This window comes from Dama dama, chromosome 23 (assembly GCF_033118175.1).
Source record: "Dama dama isolate Ldn47 chromosome 23, ASM3311817v1, whole genome shotgun sequence".
NCBI classification, from domain to species: domain Eukaryota; kingdom Metazoa; phylum Chordata; class Mammalia; order Artiodactyla; family Cervidae; genus Dama; species Dama dama.
The window spans coordinates 66,924,794-66,946,061 of NC_083703.1; the positions used below are offsets into that span (position 1 = coordinate 66,924,794).

The 21,268-nt window shown below is 48.4% G+C and overlaps 1 protein-coding gene across 2 annotated transcripts in view; it reads right to left on the bottom strand.

Annotated features, from left to right (window-relative positions):
* Window positions 1-12,894: 12,894 nt before the first annotated feature.
* Window positions 12,895-21,268, bottom strand: part of TTI1 (TELO2 interacting protein 1) — a 40,884-nt gene continuing 32,510 nt past the window's right edge. For both annotated transcript variants that reach the window (XM_061127256.1, XM_061127257.1), the window contains one exon: window positions 12,895-13,617. In XM_061127256.1, the coding sequence (XP_060983239.1) occupies window positions 13,434-13,617 (184 nt within the window). In that variant the 3' untranslated portion in view covers window positions 12,895-13,433. The remainder of the gene's footprint in view (window positions 13,618-21,268) is intronic.

Below are 21,268 nucleotides of genomic sequence, written 5' to 3' on the forward strand. Positions count from 1 at the left end.
TCCCACCACCCACCCCTGATCCCACCCCTCTAGGTCATCACAGAGCACAGGGCTGAGCTCCCGGTGGCAAACAGCAGCTTCCCACTAGCTATCTATTTCACGCATCACGGTGTATAAATGTCAATGCTACTGTCTCTCGTACCCCCGTCTCCTGCCCCTACTGTGTCCACAAGTCCATTCTCTACATCTGTGTCTCTGTTCCTGCCCTGCAAATAGGTTCATCTGTACCATTTTTCTAGATTCCATATATATATGCATTAATATACTGTATTTGTTTATTTCTTTCTGACTTACTTCACTCTGTAGAACAGGTTCTAGGTTCATCCACCTCACTACAACTGACTCAAGATTCATTCCCTTCACATGTATCTATTTAACTCTGAGCTAATAAAATATTAAGTCTGAGTTATACCAACCACATTGCAAGTGGCTAGTGGCCACCGTATTGGCTAGAGAAGACATAAAACACTTCCATTATTGAAGAAAGTTCTGTTGGACTTACTGTCCTGGAGGAAAGACAACTCAGGTTGAATTACAGAGGCAGAGTACTGAGAAAGAGGCGGGTGATGGGTCTGACATGCACTGTGCCAAGCAGACCCCAGCTGGGCCACCACAGTGCATGGGCCCCACACTCTGCAAGGGAAGAAGTGGGAGAGAGGAAGGCGTCCAGGCACGGATGCAGAGGCGGCTGGAAAACTATCTGTGTCTTGTTTAAGGGATGTTGTAGCATGGGGCTCCTCCAGAAGCAGATGCTGGGACAAAGGTGTTTTTTTTTTAATATTTATTTTTTAAAGTTTATTTATCTATTTACTTGGCTGCATCAGGTCTTAGTTGCAGCACTTGAGATCTTTGTTGTGTCGTGCAGGATCTTCCATTGCAGCGCGGGCTCCAGAGAGCACAGGCTCAGTAGTTGTGGCGTGGGATATGGGATCTTAGTTCCCCGATCAGGGATCGAACCCAAGTCCACGTCATTGCCAGGCGGACTGTCAACCACTGGACCACCAGGGAAGTCCCTGGGACAAAGGCTTAAAGGTAAGTAGTTTACTTGGGGAGGTGATTCCAGAAAGTACCAGAAGCGGAGTGGGGAAGTGAGACAGGGAAAGTGTGAGTGGTCAGGCAAGCAGCCACTGTGAGCGAGTGCGGCTCTGTCCTACCAGGGAGCTCTGGGAGCCAGTGTAGAGCATGTACCTCAAAGTCACCCCTAGCGCTGGGGGACCTGTGGCTTTTATACATGAACTTCCATCAGTCATTGGCTGAAGGCTGCTCCCAAGCTGTTAATATGCCAAGACTTGTGGTCTGCTAAGAAGGCTCTCCTTATCTATGCAAAGTCTTCAGGCAAAAAGATGCAAATATGGGATAGCAGGAAGTTAGTTGGGAGCACACTGAGGTGGTAAGACTTGAAGAATGTGGGCTAGACACTGGGCCCTGTCTGCTACAAAGGAGAGAACCAACATCCTTAACCCCAGCCTCACATCTCTCTCTCTCTCTCTCACATACACACACACACTCCTTGCGCACCCCTCCTGCTGGCCTCTTCCTTTTCCTCAGATTCACTCTGTTCTCTCTCACCACAGGACCTTTGCATGTGCTGTTCTGGAGATGTCTGAAGCACTCTTCTACTCTTTCCTGTCCCCTTTCATGTAGTCAAGTCTTACTTATTCTTCTGTTCTTGGCTCAAACATCCCTTCCTCTAGGTAGCCTTCTCTGAGGGACACTCCCACCCCAGCACAAGGACAAGCCCTCCTGTTGCACACCAGTCGAGCTCGCTGTCCTGTAAGTATGTTACTATATATTTGTGAGGTTAGTTGATGTCTTCCTCACAGACTGTCTTGCAATCAGACTGTAAGGAAGGATCTTGCTTGTCCTTGTTCACAGCAACACATAGTAGGTCCTCAAGAAATAGATGTGAGGTGATGAACAAAAAATGAATTAATTCCAGTCCCACTGACTAGGACTTCCAGTAGTCAGAGAGAATTTACCAGTTAAAGACCCAGGAAGGGGAGGAGGCTAATTAGCAATTCATTAGGATTCGTTTTCACTTCTGTAGTCAATGCTAATCACTTGTTTGTTTAAAACAGGAAGTTCTACACTCATTAAATCCATTAGTAAATGAAAATGTTTCTCAGGAAAGTCTGGCCTCCCACACTGGAGTGTAAATTCTAGGGCTCCCCCCACCCTTCCCCCACTACTTTGTGCAGACTTCCCAAAAGTCAGGAAAGCAGGCGCTGACAAGCTGGAATCGCGCTGGAAAGCTCCGCTTCGCAGTGGGACCCTGGGAATCTGCTTCTTCAGTCCTCTGAACTCAGTTTCTGCCCCTGTACAATGGGCACAACATTCAGTCTCAGGGCTGTTGTAAAGATCAGAGAGAGCTGTGTAGCCAGGAGTAGCAGCTCACACCCTGGTGTTAACTTCCTTGATGGCCAATAGAGGGTCTATTTGAGAATGTGGCTACCTGGCAGTCCCAGTGTCCTGAATTCTTTCATTCTTATTAACAACCAGGCTCCTGGGACTTGCCTGGCATCTCAGGGCTTAAGACTCTGTCTTCTAATGCAGGGTGCATAATTTCAATCTCTGGTCGGGGACCTAAGATCCCACATGTGGGATCACTTTTCCTACATCAAATTTTTGTGAGTCCTCACAACAATTCAACAAGATGAGCTGCTATTATTACTCCCATTTTACAGATGAGGAAACTGACTTGTCACGTGGTCATATGGCTGGAAAGTGCATAAATGGCAGAGGCAGGCTGCCTTCAGATCCCATGCACTTCACCACATGAAGGACAGTTCTGGCCCCACAAGAGGTCTCAGGGACAGTGGAGGGTAGGACTGGGGGTGCCTGGCAAGGGTGAACTCAGCCCTCCATCCAGTCCTGCAGAAAAGTCACAGAGAACAACTTCCCCGGGGCAATGCTACGAATCCATTCCTCAGGCACATACTGAGCACCCTCTGGAAGTAGAGTTGTGTCTGCCTTTGGGTGTGGAATAGACCAGTCTCCCCTCCTGAAGTTTCATCTTTTTGTTCAGCCTTATTTCTTAAGGATTGTACCTCAATGCTTTTTTAAAAATTTACTTATTTTTAATTGAAGGATAATTGCTTTACAGAATAAATTTTTAATTAGAGGATAACTACAATATTGTCATTTTTTTTTGCCATACATCAACATGGATTGGCCATAGGTATACATATATCCCCTTCCTCTTGAACCCCCTCCCACCTCTCAGCACAATGCTTTTTTAAAAAAATAACATCAACTCACTTTGTGCTTGTAATGTTTATTTATTACTTATTTATATTTCTGGCTACACTGGGTCTTCATTGCTGCACAGGTTTTTCTCTATTGTGGCAAGAGGAGGCTACTCTTTGTTGCAGTGCATGGGCTTCTAATTGCAGTGGCTTCACTTGTTGGGAAGCATGGGCTCTAGTGTGAGTGGGCTTCACTAACTCTGACTTGTGAGTTCAGTATTTGAGGCCTTGGGCTCTGGAGTGTGAGCTCAGTAGTTGTAGCACACAGGCTTAGTTACTCTGCAGCATGTGGAATCTTCCCAGACTGGGAAGATTGGCAGGCGGATTCCTATCCACTGTACCACCAGGTAGCTATGGTTTTCCCAGTAGTCATGTTTGGATGTAAGAGTTGTACCATAAAGAAGGCTGAACCCCAAAGAATTGATGCTTTCGAACTGTGGTGTTGGAGAAAACTCTTGGGAGTCCCTTGGATGCCAAGGAGATCAAACCAGTCAATCCTAAAGAAAATCAGTCCTGAATATTCATTGGAAGGACTGATGCTGATGCTGAAGCTCCAATACATTTTTTGGCCACCTGATGTGAAGAACTGACTCCTTAGAAAAGACCCTGATGTTAGGAAAGATTGAAGGCAGGAGGAGAAGGGGATAACAGAGGATGAGATGGTTGGATGGCATCACCGACTTGATGGACATGAGTTGGAGCAAGCTCCGGGAGTTGGTGGTGAACAGGGAAGTCTGGCGTGCTGCAGTCCATGGGGTTGCAAAGAATCGGATACGACTGAGTGACTGAACTGAACTGTACCACCAGGAACATCCCCAGCCTTATTGTTTACTGTCCCCGCCTCCTTCCCTCTTCCCAGAGGGGTCCCTCCCTTTGTACCTGAGGGGCAAATACTGCAAAGCCAGCTTGGATGGCCTCTCTTCCACGAAGACTCCCAGTTTCCTTTCAGTTCATGTTCTGAGCTGGCACTTACACCCCTAAGGTCTCATTATCGCCTGACAATCAGCTCCTACAGAGCACTGCCCAGAGGCCAGTGCTCTGAGTCGAGCACTTTATTCTCACCAGGCTCTAATTCTCACCATGCTCTCAGGGAGCTATGATTTTTAGGTCCATTCTGTTGAAGCTTGGAGCAATGAAGAGACTTGCTGAGGCAGCAGGGTCAGAAGTCAAACCCAGGCTGTGTGTCCAGAGGCCATGCTCTTAACTGCTGCTCCCAACCTTCTTCCAATCCAGACTTTATCACTGCCTCCTCACGATGACTGTCTTGTTCAGCTCTCCTCTGAGCTTGGCTCTTAGGAGACAGAATGTATGCCTTTTTGTCTCAGGGTGTGGCGCATGAAAAGCCTCGAAAAATGCTTGTTGGACGGAATTGAAGTTTCCAGCCTGCAGATTCTGAATTCTGTGGCGTAAACCTGGTGTAACTGATCATGTAACTCATCATGGGATATCAGCAGCCTCCGGCTTGAATTCTATCGTTGCCCTCTATTTGGTGCCTCTGGGCCCATCCCTAGGTGGCTGTCATCCTAACAATGAGAGGAAGGCACATGCCGCAGCCCCCAAGGTGCTGAAGATGCAGCCAGGAATGCCATCTCTCCGCAGGGACAAGGCGGCCAGCCTGACAGAGCCACAGTAGAGGGCAGAGGGCAGAGGGCAGCGTGCACTGCCCAAGGGCACTGAGGCAGCCAGGAAAGCCTCTGGGCCTCCACCTTCTTCTTTTTAGGGCTCTGAGGGGCTCAGATGAGCTGGGGCACGGATGGGGGGATGGTCTTTCTCCATGCACACCGGAGCTGTGCCGTGGTTGCCTGTACAGTACACAACCCATCCTGTGAAGGGATCTTTGCCAAGATCCCTTTCCTTATTTGGCTTAAGCAATACCTCCTCTTCCCAAGCCTGGTTGCCCTGGAGAAATGCAAAGCACATGAGAGGAAGCCCAGATGATGTTATACTCCTATCACCAAAATGTGAGTAGAATAACAGACTCACAAATGCCTTATATTTTAATAATAATTTTTTGGGTGAGTGAAGAAGTTACACATACGATTATGTATATGGCTTTAAAATGTGAAGATATGAAGGGCACAATGTGAAAAGATTTCTCATCACTGATCCTGCTATTCTTCCTAGAAGGCTGCCACTTGGGTGTTCTTTAAGAGGGATTCCACACATAAAGTATCTCTGTCCCCCATAAATACTAGCATTGTTCTGCTTGCCTTTTTCTTTAATAATAAATCTTGGTGATGTACACAGAGAACTAGCTCTTTTTTTAAGTCTATTTGGCACATTACACTATAGTAAGCACTTATTTAGCCAAGATCTTCTGGATGGACCTTGAGGTCATTTCCAAACTTTTATTAATGCAAACATTGCTTCAATGAACACTGTGTTCACCATCTTTGCATGCTGCGCTGTGCTTACTCGCTCAGTCATGCCTGACTCTTTGTGACCCATGGACTGTAGCCCCCCAGGCCCCTCTGTCCATGGGGATTCTCCTGGCAAGAATACTGGAGCGGGTTGCCATGCCCTCCTCCAGGGAATCTTCCTAACTCAGGGATCAAACCCAGGTCTCCCCCATTGGAGATGGATTCCTTACCATATGAGCCACCAGGGAAGCCCATGAATACTGAAGCGGGTAGCCTGGTCCTTCTTCAGGGGATTTCCCCAACTCAGGAATTGAACTGGGGTCTCCTGCATTGCAGGCAGATTCTTCACCATCTGAGCTACCAGGGAAGCCCCCATTTTTGCATTTGGACAAGGAAATCCCTAAAAGCAGGATTGCTGAGTCAAAGAGTATGTGCATTTAAAATTCTGATACCCATTGTTGTTTCATTCATTTTGTTATAGGGATGAACCATAGTTCATTTAACCAATCCCTCCCTCCCTCCCTCCCCAACCCCTCCTTCTGCTTTCTTTTTAATTCCGTACTTACTTTTAGGAAATAGTTAACATTTCATGACATTTGATGTACCATTGTTCAATAAAGCTCACTAGAACTTCTGGTGGGGCTTTTTGGGGCATGGGGTGAGGGGGTCTTTCAGCCTCCTCTGGGTGGATTTGAAGTCCTGTAATTAGGTTGTTTCCTATCTTTTGCTCCCAGTCTCTTGAGATATTAATGTAAAGCATTAAGCATAATGCCTGGTACATACTGGGCATTCAGTATTGTGAGTTTCTGCAAATTAGGAACAACCTTTCAGTGACTCGCCTATGCAGGTACCCCTTTGTGCACATGCATCAGTATCAAATTCTTAGAGGCAGAATTGCTGGTCAAAAGGTGTGTACATTTAAATTTATGACATACGGTCAAGTTGACCTCCAGAGAGCTTATACCAATATACATATTATATATATATATATTCCCCTGGAGAAGGGACTGGTTACACATTTCAGTATTCTTGCCTGGATTCCAGTATTCCTCCATGGATAGAGGAGTATATATATATACAGATATTGGCCACACTGCACAGTATGCAAGATCAAAATGTGGGATCTTAGTTCCCCAACCGGGGATCAAACCCATGCCCTCTGCAGTGGAAGCAAGGAGTCTTACTAACTGGACTGCCACGGAAATCCCGAGCTCATGCCAACTTACATGCCTGTTTCCCCCGCATACTTGCCAACACGTTATTATCAAGTCAGTCACAATTTAGGTGGTGGAGCAATTTTGGAGACTGGTTGGTTCAAATCCTTCATCTAGCGGACAGGGAACCTGAGGCCCTGGGGAGGGGGAGGGTCCGCCCAAGGTCACCCGTACACCGTGGCATGGTTAGATTCCCATTTCTGGCCTCTCTGGCCTCTTCTCGGGGACTGGGCAGTGTCCCAGGTGGAACGTGTGAGAGCACGAGGTGGGGTCTGTGAGGTAAGAAAGGATGTGAAAATGGGGTGGAGGGGAAACGGGGTGCACCAAGGTCTGTGTCCACTGCACACCTCTGCCCTGGGGAACGTAACAGGTTTCAGTTCTTGTATATTTTTTGTTGGCTGTGCCATCTGGCATGTGGGATCTTAGCTCCCTGACCAGGGATTGAACCCGTGCCCCCCTGCAACGGAAGGCAGATTTTAGACACCGGACCACCAGGAAATTCCCATGTTTTATTTCTTGAAGAAACTTCTGACTCATCTTCATTACTTCTCCCTGCTCCACCTCCCCCCCTCCACGCCCGCCCGCCCCGCCATCTTTTCCCTTGGAAACGGCCTCAGAGATTCCGGAAGGTGCTTCCTTACTTCAGAGCCGCCTGTGTGGGAGGAAGCTGAGGACGTGAGGGTACTGGCTAAGAGAGCAGGTTGAGACCTGGGAGCTGTGGTGCGAAAAGAATGGCAAATGACCTAAGGAGGGAAAACGGAAGCGGGTGCTGGAGGCAGCGGGTCATCAGCGCTTTTTAACCCTTCCCTGCTGCACAGGCGGGCAGGCCCAGACACGGGAGACCAGAGAGATTTTCATAACCGGCTGGTGCGGATGGCTCTGGAGGGAGGTGGGCACCGCTCCCTCTGAGCCCTTGGCAGACAGGCTTTGTACTCTGGGTGAAAGTGTCGGAAAAAAAGGGAGAACAGCTCCTCATCTCGGAGAGGATTCCTCAGGGAAATCAGGCTGCTTTTCAAGCGTACTTTGGAAAGCCACTGCCTCCTCCAAACTTCTGTGGGGAAGGGGGTGGGGGGTGGGGAGAGGGAGGCCATTTATAAAGCAATTGGCGCTTCCATAGAGGCAGCCATCACTCAGAGTTATTTTCTGAAATTTGGCTTCTCTTCCTTACTCTGGAGGCAAGGCAACACGGGCAACTCTGCTTCCAATCAAGGCCGACACAGAGGCTGGGGTGAGTCACACAAAGCGAGAGGAGACCTGCCCTGCTCATCGCAGCCGGAGCTGCTTTTGGAAAATCACTCCCCGGGCTTCTGAACAAGGAGGGAGCCTCATCAGAGGTTCCATTCATCTCACTTCTTACTCTTAAACTTTAAAGCACATATTTATGTGCCTCGAGTTGCCCATGAACCACGGCGTGTCAAACAGTTTGGGGTTGATGGAAGAGGTACATTTTCTCATCCTGGGACTTTCAGAAACACAATTTCATTGCCAGGCTCTCTCCTTTCCAATTTCTCCTGCACTCTGCCACGAGATGAATATTCCTAAAACGCTGCTTTTGGCACATTACTCACCCATTCAAGAACCCTCCAAGGCCTCCCCTCTTGATCTCTTAAGGCTGGATCCCCAGGTTGACAAGTCAAGGCCCTTCATACACATGGCCTCAACCACCACAACCTCCTCACACACCCCCTCCCTAGATGGCCAAGCCACCCTTGTCACCTGCCACAGACATGAGGTGGTGAAGGCCTGTCGACTTGGCCCCTCTCCACCCAGCATCTCTCTCTTTTCCTGGTAACGGAAATGCAGTGCTTCCTTTTAGGGGAAACCACCCCAGTTCCCTCTCCATATAGTTTGGTGAACTGACCTGACACCTGCCTCCAGGCCTGCCTGTGAAAATGTAGATCAGGGCAAACTAAGGTCCCCGGGCAAAAAAAAAAAAAAAAAAAAAAAAGGCCCCTGTCCTATTTTGAGGGGCTTCTGAGCTAAGAATAGTGCTTACATGTGAAAAGGTTGTAAAAAATATCAATGAAGAAGATGCCATAGAGCTGCAGTCCCCAGCCATGGAAGACAATTTTCCCATGGACCAAAGAGGAAGGAGTGGTTTGGGAATGATTCAAACGAATTGCATTTATTGTGCACTTTATTTCTATTATTATTACTCAGCTCCGCCTCAGATCATCAGGGATTAGATCCCAGAGGTGGGGAACCCCTGTCCTAGAGAACCTGTCTGCAAAGCCTAAAATATTTGCCAGCTGGCCCTTTCCAGAGAAAGTTTGTGGATACCCGCTTGGATGCACAGTGCTTGGTTTGGGGCGTGGCGACAGAAGGGCTGAGCTGAGGAGAGCAACTGCTAGGACTAGAACTGGAGCTATCAGAAGGAGGAGCACTCTGCTAGGTTTGTTGAACCTACGTCTGGAACTAGTGGTGGCCATCTCGGGCACTTAACAGAGAGAGGCTGCCTGAGAAGCAAGGTAGCACTGGGGGAAGCAGAATCAAAAGACAGAGGCTGGCTGTGGAGCCGAAGCCAGCTAGGCCCATTGGTCATGCGAGCCCAGACGTTTCTTTGTAGCTGAAGCCAGTTTGAGTTGGGTCTCCTGCCAGCTGCAAGGGAAGGAGTTATGATGAGTACAGATATTGGCAGGTATGCCCGGTGCCTCTGGGCATGTTATTACCTTGTCTGGAATGCCCTTTATCCTCTCTGCCTGTCTGCTATCTTTCAGGATCTTATCTCCTCCTCTGCTGCGGTGCCCTGTAGTTCCTGGATAGTTCATTCAGAGACATAACCATCTACTTGCTCAGCTGTAAGTGTCTTGGAGGAGGAGGTGTTGCATCCCTAACAAAGCCACGAGCAGTGGGGCTGGGAGATGGGGGAAGGACAGCATGTTGTCCCGGGAGCCAGGCACGCACTTACTCACCAGAGACTGCAGCACTTACTCCTCCTGAAGCAGCCGCCAAAAGGGGCAGTGGCAGCGGCTCCATTTTACTTAGTTATTTAAAATATTTATTTATTTGACTGCATCAGGTCTTCACTGCAGCACATGGGATATTCATTGCGGTAAGCAGGCTTCTCTAGCTGTGATGCGCGGGCTTAGTTGCCCCTTGGCATGTGGGGTCTTAGTTCCCTGACCAGGGATGGAACCCACTCCTCTGGCATTAGAAAGTGGACTCTTAACCACTGGACCACCAGGGCAGTCCCAGCGGCTCCATTTTAGAGATGGGAAAATGAAGTAAAGTGACCCAGTGAGGTCATGCCGTCATGAAGAGTCAGAGTCAGAAATCAACCCCAGCTCTGATGGAACTCCACATCCATGTTCTTTCCAGAGGATGGTGCCCCCCACCTCCACCTCGCCGAGGGTCACATGTAACTCTTCTCAGGATCCCCTGGGTCCAGCTTTACACATCCCTGAATCCTTCACTTCCTGCAGATCAGAGCTCAAACATCTCAACCCCAACTGTAGGGCCTTTCAGCATCTGCCTGTTTATCCCTCCCCTACCCCTGCCACTCAGGGTACTCAAGGTACACCCCGAATGAGAGGAGAAACCTTAGCTGCACCAGCAAGTTTTAACAGGGGGAAACGATCGCTTTGCGAAGTCAACGTTAATAAGGACTAGATTGAGTCAGCAGGACAGGTTCAAAATTAAAGTTGCCTGAATATAATAATAACCGGAGAGGCACTCTAATTAGTTTTTTTTTTTTTTTTAATCAAGTGCAACAATCTGCCTGCAGGAATCTGAAAGCGACTCGGGATATCTTAACTCTTTGAGGAAGTGGTGGGATTTTGGAACATCACGGAAATTCTCCCGTGCAGGTTATCCCCTGGAGGGCTTCCCCAGAGCACGAGATTTCTAATATCATGATACAGGGTGGGTGTGCATGTATCCCGACTCCTTGGCACACCATCTCGGCCTGCCACACCCTGGCACCTGCTGAAGGAAGGCAGGGCTGCTTTAATCTCTCTGGGAGCCAGGTCATGCTAGACAAGTCACGCCACCTCTCTGACCTGTTTTCTCATTTGTCAGGACCTAGAGATTGAATTAGTCTATCACTCTGTGTCCCCAGCGGAATCGGGAACAATGCTCTGTGAATCCTTTGACAATCCCCTCAATTAGAGGGCATTTCCTCTCTTTCCCCAAAGGAAATCACTCCAGAATTTTCAAAATGGAAGAGAGTTAAGTGATTATCTCTCTCTTTTCAGGGCTTCTTAACTTGGAGTCCCTGTGGGGTCACAGGTGAGGTCTCTGAAATTGGACACAGAATTTTTCGAGGTCAGCTGAGCAGACCCAGTGGGAGGTGGAGATGGGCCGTGACTGCAGTCTCGGAGGATGTTGTACCCTCCAGGGAGTGACGGGAGGAGGAATGTTTTCGGGGAGTGACTCCTGGCGGAGTCTAGAATCATCCAAGTTTAAGAGTTCTCCCTCTGGCCCATTCCGTCCACTTTCCAGGTGGGAGAACTGAGGCCCAAAGTTGTCGGAGGTGGGGTGGAGGCTGATGACTCACTGACAGAGCCAGACCAGAAGCCAGCTGGGCATCCTGCTGCCTTTGCATGGAGGCCCTGCAAGGCAAGGAGTGGGGCCTCTCTGGAATGGGCGGGGGACCCTTGCTCCACAAGGTCCCCATGCCAGCCATCTTCTGTTTGTTTTTTTTTTTTTAGAGCTCGGAGATTGTCTATGTCACTGGAGGAGTTATCTAGCTAGTGCTTCACCATGCATCTGCTGAGAAAGCATTCATCATTCCTGCACATGTGCCCTTCAGCACCTGTGTGTATGTGTGTGTGCGAGGCTGTATACCTGAATTTACATAATCTGTGGGTTTTAAGTCTCCCAGCTAGGAAAATCAAGTGTTTATGCTGCCTTTTCCACACAAATTCCCTCAAGGTTACCGCATGGTTGATGAAGGGACGCAAGGCTCTAGCTACAAGCCAGCTGGCGTGGTGGGGCGGGAAGAGCACTGCTCTGCGGTCAGTAATGAATGAGTGGGTCCAGGCGCGACCCACCAGTGGCTGCCAACATCAGAAGAAGAGATCAGACACCATACTCCTCCTGATGGAAGTGAGTGATACCACCCACAGAGGAGTGCTGCCAAAAAAATAAAAACAAAAAAACCCTGATCTCTTGTTTTGTCTCATTTATAGGAAATACAGGTGACAGGAGGAGCCTGTGCAATGACCCCCAAGGGGATGTAATCAGTAAATCCAGACTGTGGGAAGTGCTGTAGAATAAATGATCTGTTTCCTTAACAAAAAACTTCCCAGAAAAAGAAAAGAGAGGTGGAGAATCTATAAATTAAGAGAGATTTATTAAGGGACATGTTGATAATGGCAATGTACACACCTTATTTGCATCCTGATTCAAACACACTGGGAAAATCTGAACACTGACTGAATATAATATTAAAGGACCATTGTTAAATTTTTTAACACTATTCTGTGGGTTAGTCGCTCAGTCGTGTCCAAGTCTTTACAATCCCATGGACTGCTGCCCCTCAGGCTCCTCTGTCCATGGGATTCTCCAGGCAAGAATACTAGAGTGGGTAGCCATTCCCTCCTCCAGGGAATCTTCCCGACCCAGGGATCAAACCTGGGTCTCTCTCCAGCATTGTGGACAGATTCTTTACCATCTGAGCCACCAGGGAAGCCCCATCTATTCTGGTTGTCCATTAAAAAAAAAAAAAAAACAACCAAAAACCAGTTTGGATATGACATCTGGGATTTGCTTCAAAATATGCAGGGGCTGAGTGGGGGCATGGAGGTAACTGGGAAGGGGTAGGATGAAGCAGGGCTGGCCAAGTCCTGACTGGTGCAACTGGGTCACGTCCACAGTAGCCTTCAGTAGACCATTATCCATGACAGACAGTTAAAAAATACTTAAAAGTCATCCAAACAACTATCAGGAGTGTTTGCCTCTGGAGAGGAAAACTAGATGTCTGGGGAATGAGGATGGGGAGAATGACTTCTCAGTGTTTTGCACCACCTGGATTTTATACCATGACTCTGTATTATCTCTTTACAAACATAAACTCATTTTTAAAAAGTCACCCAATTTAAATAACAAACTTCAAAGTGAGGTCTTGATCATAACTTTCATCCAAGAAGTGCCTTTATTTCATCTTCTTCCAAAGAACAGGTGAGGTTCCATCTCCTTATTTGAGGAGAGGGAGGTGTGTGAGTCGGTGCTGCTGGCCAGGGACCGGATGGGTGTCGCTTCCACGTGGTCCTTGAGTGCTCAGAGGACACACACGATGCACAGGCCTCTGCCCCACGTGTCCCCAAGCTCTCGGGTGTGGGTATGTGCATGGGGTGACCTGTGAGGCAGCTGGGGCCGCAGAGATGGTGAGCTAAGGAGTTAAGCCCTTAGAGCTGCCAGACAATGTCATTTGAAAACACCAGGTATGAAACATAAATAACAGTTGGCTGCTTTCCTTCAATCCAATTTCTGAGCAGTTGTGTGATCGATCAATTTATAAATCGATCTGCTGTCTAATCCACCTTGGCAGTCTTCTCTGCTGCCACTGCCCTCGCCAGGGTGGGGTTGGCCCCACGTCCTCATCCTCCTTGGCAGGGGAGGGAAGGGACCTCCTCTGGCGCCCATCTGCCCGCCCGGGAAGGGGAGGCGAGGGGTCACTGCAGCTCCGGGAGCAGGCGGAGCACGTTGGCCGAGTACAGGCTCTGCTGCCTGGTGGCACCCCGCAGCTGCACAGGGTGGAGGCTGGGGTGAGGAGGCATGAACTCCTCTGGGCAGTAAAGTTCGTTCAGGAGGAACCAGGTGGAGTCTGGGTCGACCTTCATCAGGTGGAGGAAAACGCTGTGGAGAGATGGAAAAGGAGTTTGGAGGCATGGGGGGGGGGGAGCTTCTGGGCTCCCCGCACCACCAGGGGCTGCGTACTGGGCTATTTGTGAAAAAAACTGATAACTGCATCACTTTGAACAGCAGAACAAAACCCGCTTTAGTTCCAAAGACCATTATGATGGTCCCAAAGTCTAACACAAAGAGAGGTAAAGAGTTTTGTTTCTGTTGACCGAGAGAGAAGCAAAGTAATTAGTCTGAGCAGAACCATATTGATATCAAACAAGCTCTTGGCAAAGAAAGTGGTTAAATTCTTGGCTACAAAGCAGTTTTTAGAAGGAAGGAGGTGGAGTGGGCACACCTCCATTACAGGGTCCTCTCCGCTCACAGGACCAGTCCCGGGCATGGACTCCCTGTCCTGCTTGGGGAGCCTGGGCAAAACCCTCAACTCATGGGCCTCAGGTCCTTATCTCTTCCCTCCAGCAAGTGCTGAACTCAGTAGTAAGGCCTCTGAGAGCCCTGGAATTTCGGTGGACTGGATTCGCTCACAAAGAGATTTGAAACAGTTGTTCTCCCGTGGCAGGATCGGCTGAGACCTGCCCTGAGACCTTTAGCAGACGCCAAGTACTGGTCACGAACATACAACACAAACACAGTGGAAGGGCCCAGGCTACCCAGCGCCAGACACCCACCACAGGTGAGGTTCTTGGTCTGAATCGTGGGGTCACAACCCTTGCCTCTTATCTGCTCACATCTCATTTCTAAATGGTGCCCAGGGCCATGGCACTGGGCAACCCAGGTGTAAACTTCTTACACTCGGCTGACTCAGCGATGCAGAGTCTGGCTTTTCTGTCTCAGGAAGGGTGAGGCCCTTCCCTAGCTGGGCAGCTCTCTTGCAGCCATCCTGCCCATCTCAGCGTACCACCTGCACAGAGAAGGCGACCTTCCCGACTACTTCACCCAGGTGGTTGCCCCTGACTTTTCCTTCTCAGGACACTCTTCCCAGCATTTGTCAATGGCCTGTTGACTGACCATCTCCCTTCCTTATAGCACAAGCCCCTGAGGCCAGGGACGTCTGTTTGATTCACTGCTGTATCTTGGGTTTTCGGCGTGCACATGGTAAGCACTCAACCAACACTTGATTGAACAGGTGTCATGTTTAATAAGGAAGGGACTTATCACGCTGCTCACTAATGACTTCAGATGGCATCCCTCTCTGAAATAGTTGTCGTTCCATTGCTAACTCATGTCTGATCTTTGTGACCCCATGGACTGCAGCACGCCAGGCTTCCCTGTCCCTCACCATCTCCCGGAGTTTGCTCAAACTCATGTCCATTGAGTTGATGACACCATCCAACCATCTCATCCTCTGTCGTTCCCTTCTCCTCCTGTTCTCAACATTGAAATATTATTGCTCAGTCACCCAGCCGTGTTCGACCCTTTGCAACCCCATGGATGGCAGCACGCCAGGCCTCCCTGTCCCTCATCTCCCAGAGTTTGTCCAAGTTCATGTCCATTGCACTGGTGATGTCATCCAGCTATCTCATCCTCTGATGCCCTCTTCATCTGCCCTCAATCTTTCTCAGCATTGGGGTCTTTTACAATCAGCTGGCTGTTTGCATCAGGTGACCAAAATATTGGAGCTGAAATAGCTATATTCTGTAAAATGACCTAAAGAAGAGGTGAATGGCTCACCACCAAGGAAGGATCCACGGATGTCACTAACGGGAGTCACGTCACCACAGACGTCACTAGCTGTGTGATTTATCTTCATCTCAGCGTCCTCATTTCTGAAAACGGGAGATATACTTCACCCAGGGTTCTGCTGGGGGTTTAATTGAGAAAAACAGAGATCTGGCCCTACACAGGGCTGCCCACGTGACCCCTGTCTACCAGCTAACAGCAGACAGAATCTACCTGATGGATCGCGTTTTATTCTTGATGACCATTCCAAGGAGCCTCCCCCCTACTACTGGGCGTTGGATAGGAACTTAAACAGTTGTGGTGTGCCTGCTCGGTCATGTCCAAAACAGTTGCTAACCGGCGCTAAATTCTGGTTTTTAGTTTTGTTAATCTGAAAAGCCTGTGCCCTTGGGGGACGGGATTCAGGTTTTACTTCAGTGGAGTCAGTTGTGCTTCCTTCCTTGGGTTTAACAGATGTGGGCTCAGGTGGCCGGGGAGACAGGTGGAGGAGGCACTGATTTTCTGACCTGTCTGGTGCCTGAAGTTTTCTTTACTCAGGATAGTGTTGAGTTTATAACCTCAGCAGTGGCTGCTGGAGAAGTGATTAGAATATTCTAATTCATTGTTTCCACTTCACCGCAGAAAGGAGATGGGGCCTGCGTAGGAGACAATTTTTGTTTAAAAACAAAAATATCTTTGATAATTAGAGTGGCGAGGAAAGTGATGAAAAAAATGCACCAAAACTGGGAAGCAGATTTCTATTTACACGTGACACAGCTGACAGTTTTCCCTGGTGCCAAAGGCTGTTAGAATGCAAATGATTTCATTTGATTTTTTTTTCTCCCCCTTCAAGAACTGGAACAATTCCTCCAGCAACAGCATGGGTGCACACTCTCAACTTCAAGGAGTATTTTGATCTGGGCGACACCCAGCCAAGTGGTGCTGCAGCCCAGTTCAGTCACCGCTCTGTTCCGCAGTTCATTTTCGGCATCCCTTTTTAACTTGCTAAATGTGGGTGTTGTATTCGTTGGCAGGAAAGGAAAAGGAAGGAAGCCACTCTCTCTGCCCTTGGAGATCCCTAAATAAGACGCTAACAGGGAAGCAAACGAAAAAGCACGTGCAAAGTTCATCTTCTTCTAGAAGGCAGGGTCAAACTCCTGGAAGAATTATTTTGGGTCTCATTCCTGAGCTTCTAAAGTGATAGAATCCCCAGAATGGCAGGTTGGCAATGCTGGTTTCTTCTCTCTGTGGCTGGAAGCAAATTATTTTGCCTCTGTGAACCTGTTTTCCTCTTTCTCCAAAGGAAAATAATCACACTGGCCCCACCCTCCTCACAGGTTTGTTCTGAGACTCTAAGGAGATGAGGTGCAGGAAAACACTTTGAAGTGTATGATGAAAACAACTGTTCCTTCCAGAAAGAGTGTGTGTGTCTCAGGAATAATTATCACTACCAACCCCAGCAGGACTGCCACACCATGGAAAATGCTCAGATGCTCTGAAAAGGGCAGATCATTTGTCTTTTGCTTCAGTCATAATTTCCTTCATATCGACTTGGTAGGGGTCCCAATTCTCAGCCACTGGGGTTGTAATTTTGCCCATTATTTTCAGGAAGAAATAAATGCATTGTTCTTTGCCCTCCACGTGCCTGAGGTCGGGAGCAATTACTGTGCTGCGCAACTATGCCAGGTGGCTGGTAGGCAGAGCTATGCTCTTTGCTTGGCAAAAGACATGCGACCCGCTGAATTCTAAACACTGACAAATTCTGAACTCAGACCCTCGCTCACTTTGAGGCCCAGGGAGCTGAGCCTGAGACCCAGGAGGTGCTGGCTGACTACTCAGAGGCCCAGCTTTGCTCCAACCTCGAGGATCGCCCTGTCCCGGGCTCGGTTCCTGTCCTTCTTGGAGAGAGGGCCCCCAGACAGGGAAGGGCAGAAGACCTCGAAGGCATCCTTCTGCATAATCGAAAGATGAAAGACAAAGAGGAGACCTCTGCTTTGAAGTGATTGGAGTAACTGCCTGGAAAATGTCCCTAATACATCTTGAGACATGGCTGGGATGGCTGGTGAACACGCCAAATGGCCAACTCCATCTTTTTTCAAGCCCAAAGAGAAACACTTTTAAAAAATATATATATGTACACCATTTAACTCCTGCACAAAAATTTCTTTCCCCTTCCCCCAGGCCCAAATCGGTGGCTCCAGGGAGCACAGTTATCAAGAGATTATCTGGTCCCCAGAGTTCCGGGAGGCACTCAGCTGGGCCTCCTGCCTCCGAGTGTCCTGAGGCGAGTGATTATCTCTCAATAACCTGTAGGGCCGTGTAGCTTAAATGATAACTTGACTTTAAAAAATTTAGAACTCGCCGTTAGGCAGTTTCTAAGCAACCTCTGTTTCCATGGCAAAGAAGCCTGGTGTTTATACTGATTTTTCACTTAAAATGCGGTTTTATTGAATTTCACTTCATGCAGGCAGCCATTTCCCTGCACTTCAGCCCTATCTACAGTTGACGGGTATCAGTAAGTACCTAATAAACTCCAGACACCAAACCAACAGAAGCGACTCATTCCTTTCTGATCAATATCAGGTGCTCTGAGTGACAAAGCTGGGGGTGAGGGTGCCTGGGGGGCTGGGAAACGTGCTGCTGGAATCTGGTTGGCTGGGGGTCTGGTCCCGTCTCTGTGTGGTTCACCAAATGTTTACTGGCACCTGGTCCAGCCCAGGGAACTGTGTCAGGTGCTGGGATACAAAGATGGGGGGACAAAGGCTCTGGCCTCAGGGTGCCCTGTCTGGTGGGGGAGGACAGATGGACCACAGACACCCACAATGCAACACGAAGAGGGTCAGGCTCAGGTCACGGCTGGGCTGGAGCCGGGGAAGGACTCCTGAGGCGGGGACATGGCAAGTCTTTCCTGGACATCAGTGGGATTGGTTCTAAGCCCCTTCCAGCTCCAACATGCCCCAGCAGTTCTCAAACCTGGGGGCTGGGTCCTGGGCCTGTCCATCCCAAGTGGGGCAGAACCAAAAAGACACCCTTCTGCTGAAGACGCGAATATTATGGAGTGTGTCCTCACCATCTCATGCTAGACCATGCTGGCTTCAAGGGGAATTCTAGAAAACCGCCAGCCAATCGAGGCTCGGCAAAGCTAAATAAACCGTAACTGAAATTCAGTGCTCCCAGTTCTCCTGGGTGACAGGCTATTCTTTCTCTGTCAATTACTCGCTTGAGGGATCTGCGGCTCCTTGCCTCCTTCTGGATTTATAAAATGCTCTCATGAGCTGTCTGCATAAATGCCAGTGGTAAAGAACTTGCGGCTCTGAGAGGTTTATTTATTTATTTATTTGGGGCGTTGAAAGAAGTTACGCAGGGCGTCTCCCTAGGGACACGACACAGGCTGTCTCTATTTGGGCGCAACTAAATGCAACTGGAGGATAAACTCACTTGTTGGAAAGCAGACACACTGCAAAGTGATTTTGGCTTCCCTGTGATTCCCTTTCTGGCAGAACAGCCTCCACGCTCTTCTCTTCTCTGGCCACCTCTTCTCCCATGATTCTGTACCTGCTGACTCGGTACATGCTGACGCTACAAGTGAGGCTGTGTGTTTCCTTTTAAATAAACGGATGCTAGGGGTATCCATGTGTCCGAGTCAGCAAAGCAGTGGGGCGATGCTTCTATACTCGGTAATTTACTCTAATGGGTCTCGCTTCATTGGTTAACCAGTATTTCAAGCCTGTCCTTTCTTGCTATTCAATTTAGCTATCTTCCCCTGCACGGAGGCCGTTTTTTTGTTTCTAAATGTTGGAAATGGAGGATTATGACTTGGAGCAACGATTTACTCTCCAAATAAATACCACCAATTGCCTTTGCAGCTATACATACTCGTTCGACTTAACTATATTTACCTGTTCACAGTCATTCATCTATCGATCGCCAACCCGCACACTCATGCAGAGGCTGGTATTAAAATCATTTTAAAATGCAACAGGGACAGGAATTAAAACCATAAACAGTAGTGGAAGCTTACGATCCTAATTCAGTCCCTAAAGTACCACAAGACAAAGTATCATAGTTGCAGTGGAATGACTCCATGGCTTTGTGCATATTTAAAAAGATATGGCACTGAGAGGCCCAATCTGTTACCGACAATTCAAAAATAAGCCAGAGCTGAGAAGGGTTTCAATCCCACTGGGGCTGGATTTAAAAGCAGTCCTTCCCATCTGGCTAGCTCTCCCCACTCCAGGCCCCACCGACAGCCCAGATCCCATGATGGCAATGCTGCTGGGCATGGATCTCAAGTGGCCCTGGCCGTCTGTACTCTCCGGCCGCATGCCAAGTTTCCTGGCCCTCCCTGGAAGATTCATATCCTTGCAGAAAAAGGCATCTTCCTGGTAGCCTACCTGTTTTGCACCTCCTTTCCTGCCACCCTCGAACTCTTTTCCTGCAACCCACGCTTGGGCACCAAGCCAGCAGCCTCCACTGATGGAGCTGTAAGAAACAGCTCTAGGAAATGTGCTTCTGTATTTACTGCAAGGATGTTAGGAGTCATCAGTCACAAAGGTACCTAGTATTCTTCTAAGATGACCCAGGGGGGCATTTTCTCAGGGTTCAGTACCAAGGGGATTCCAGAGAGGGCTGCCTTCTAAAAGCTTTCTGTTCTGACTTCAGTAATGACTGGACGTCGCACAGCAGGTGTGTCTCCCTCTCTGCCTCCTGTATTAGGAAGCCCAGAGCCATGCTGCAGGCTCATCTCTAGCAGAGGTGAAGAGTTCCAAGTCTGTGTTTTACAAATGAACCTCAGACCTGGCTTCACTTTGTTTTCCCTCTTCTTATTTTTCCTTTAAAAAATATCTTCACTTCTTATTTATCTTGTTGCATACATTTTAGTTTGTAAGATGCTCAAGGTCTTTTTTGGAATAAGGAGGAAGTTTAAATAATGATAATGACTACTACCGATTGACTTTTTACTCTGGGCTGACATTTTGTGCTATAGACTAATATACATGACTTTGCTAAATCTTTGTAATAATTTTATCATGCAGAAAAAAAAAGATATGCTTATTCTAGTCTTGTAGATGAGGAAACAGACTTTCAGAAGGAAATTAATTTGCCCAAGGTGATACCACTACTAAGCAGTAATGTGATGCCCACTCTACCGTGGTCTTCACCTTTGAACTCTCAGCACAGTATCTGGCTAATAAGAGACTCTAAAGCATCTTTTGAATAAATACATATACAATAAGACAATTGAGGCCATGTCCCTGGCTACTTCACCTGGCACTGAGATTGTCAACATTCACTCCTGCCTCTTAGGTGTTCAAGACAGACCTCAGACCCTGCAAAGGGATGAAACGACCACTCTGTAGTTGGCCAAGGCTTTTGATATCTGAAATCCACTTGGTGCAGGCTCGATCTCCCATCATGAGCATCATGATTCCCAACCCAGTCCGGCACATGTAAGTGTGCGTGCAGGCCCCACACTGGGCTTTACCACTGGGTGGTAGAATGGATGACCCTGGCAGATTATCAGTCACGTGACAACACCAAGAAAGCAGGGGAAGGATTGGTAGCATTTGATTTAATTGGTAGCACAGAGGTCCCTGCCTTCCGATCTGAAACCCAGCAACCCACTTTGTTTGTAATTTGCATGGCAGATGTCTTTTATCTTTGACACCAGGAAATCATGCCTATATCCACACAGTGAACAGCTTCAGATCTGAGTGCATTTTTAGAACAATGAGACTTGAAAAGCAGCGGTGCCTGCCAAAAGATGGATAATAGGAAAGCTAACTACTGGGTCTGGATTTGTCCACTATTAATCAAATGTCAAAAGGGAAAATATTAGGAGTGCCCTCATTTCCATGCTGGGTGTAGTCTGAGGGGGAAACAGCTCAGAAGCCCAAGCTCAAACACACTGCCCACACCATTTAAGGGGATGAGCTGCTAATTTCAAGCTCAGCTGAACTAAGGGATCACCTCTGTGGCTGCTGAT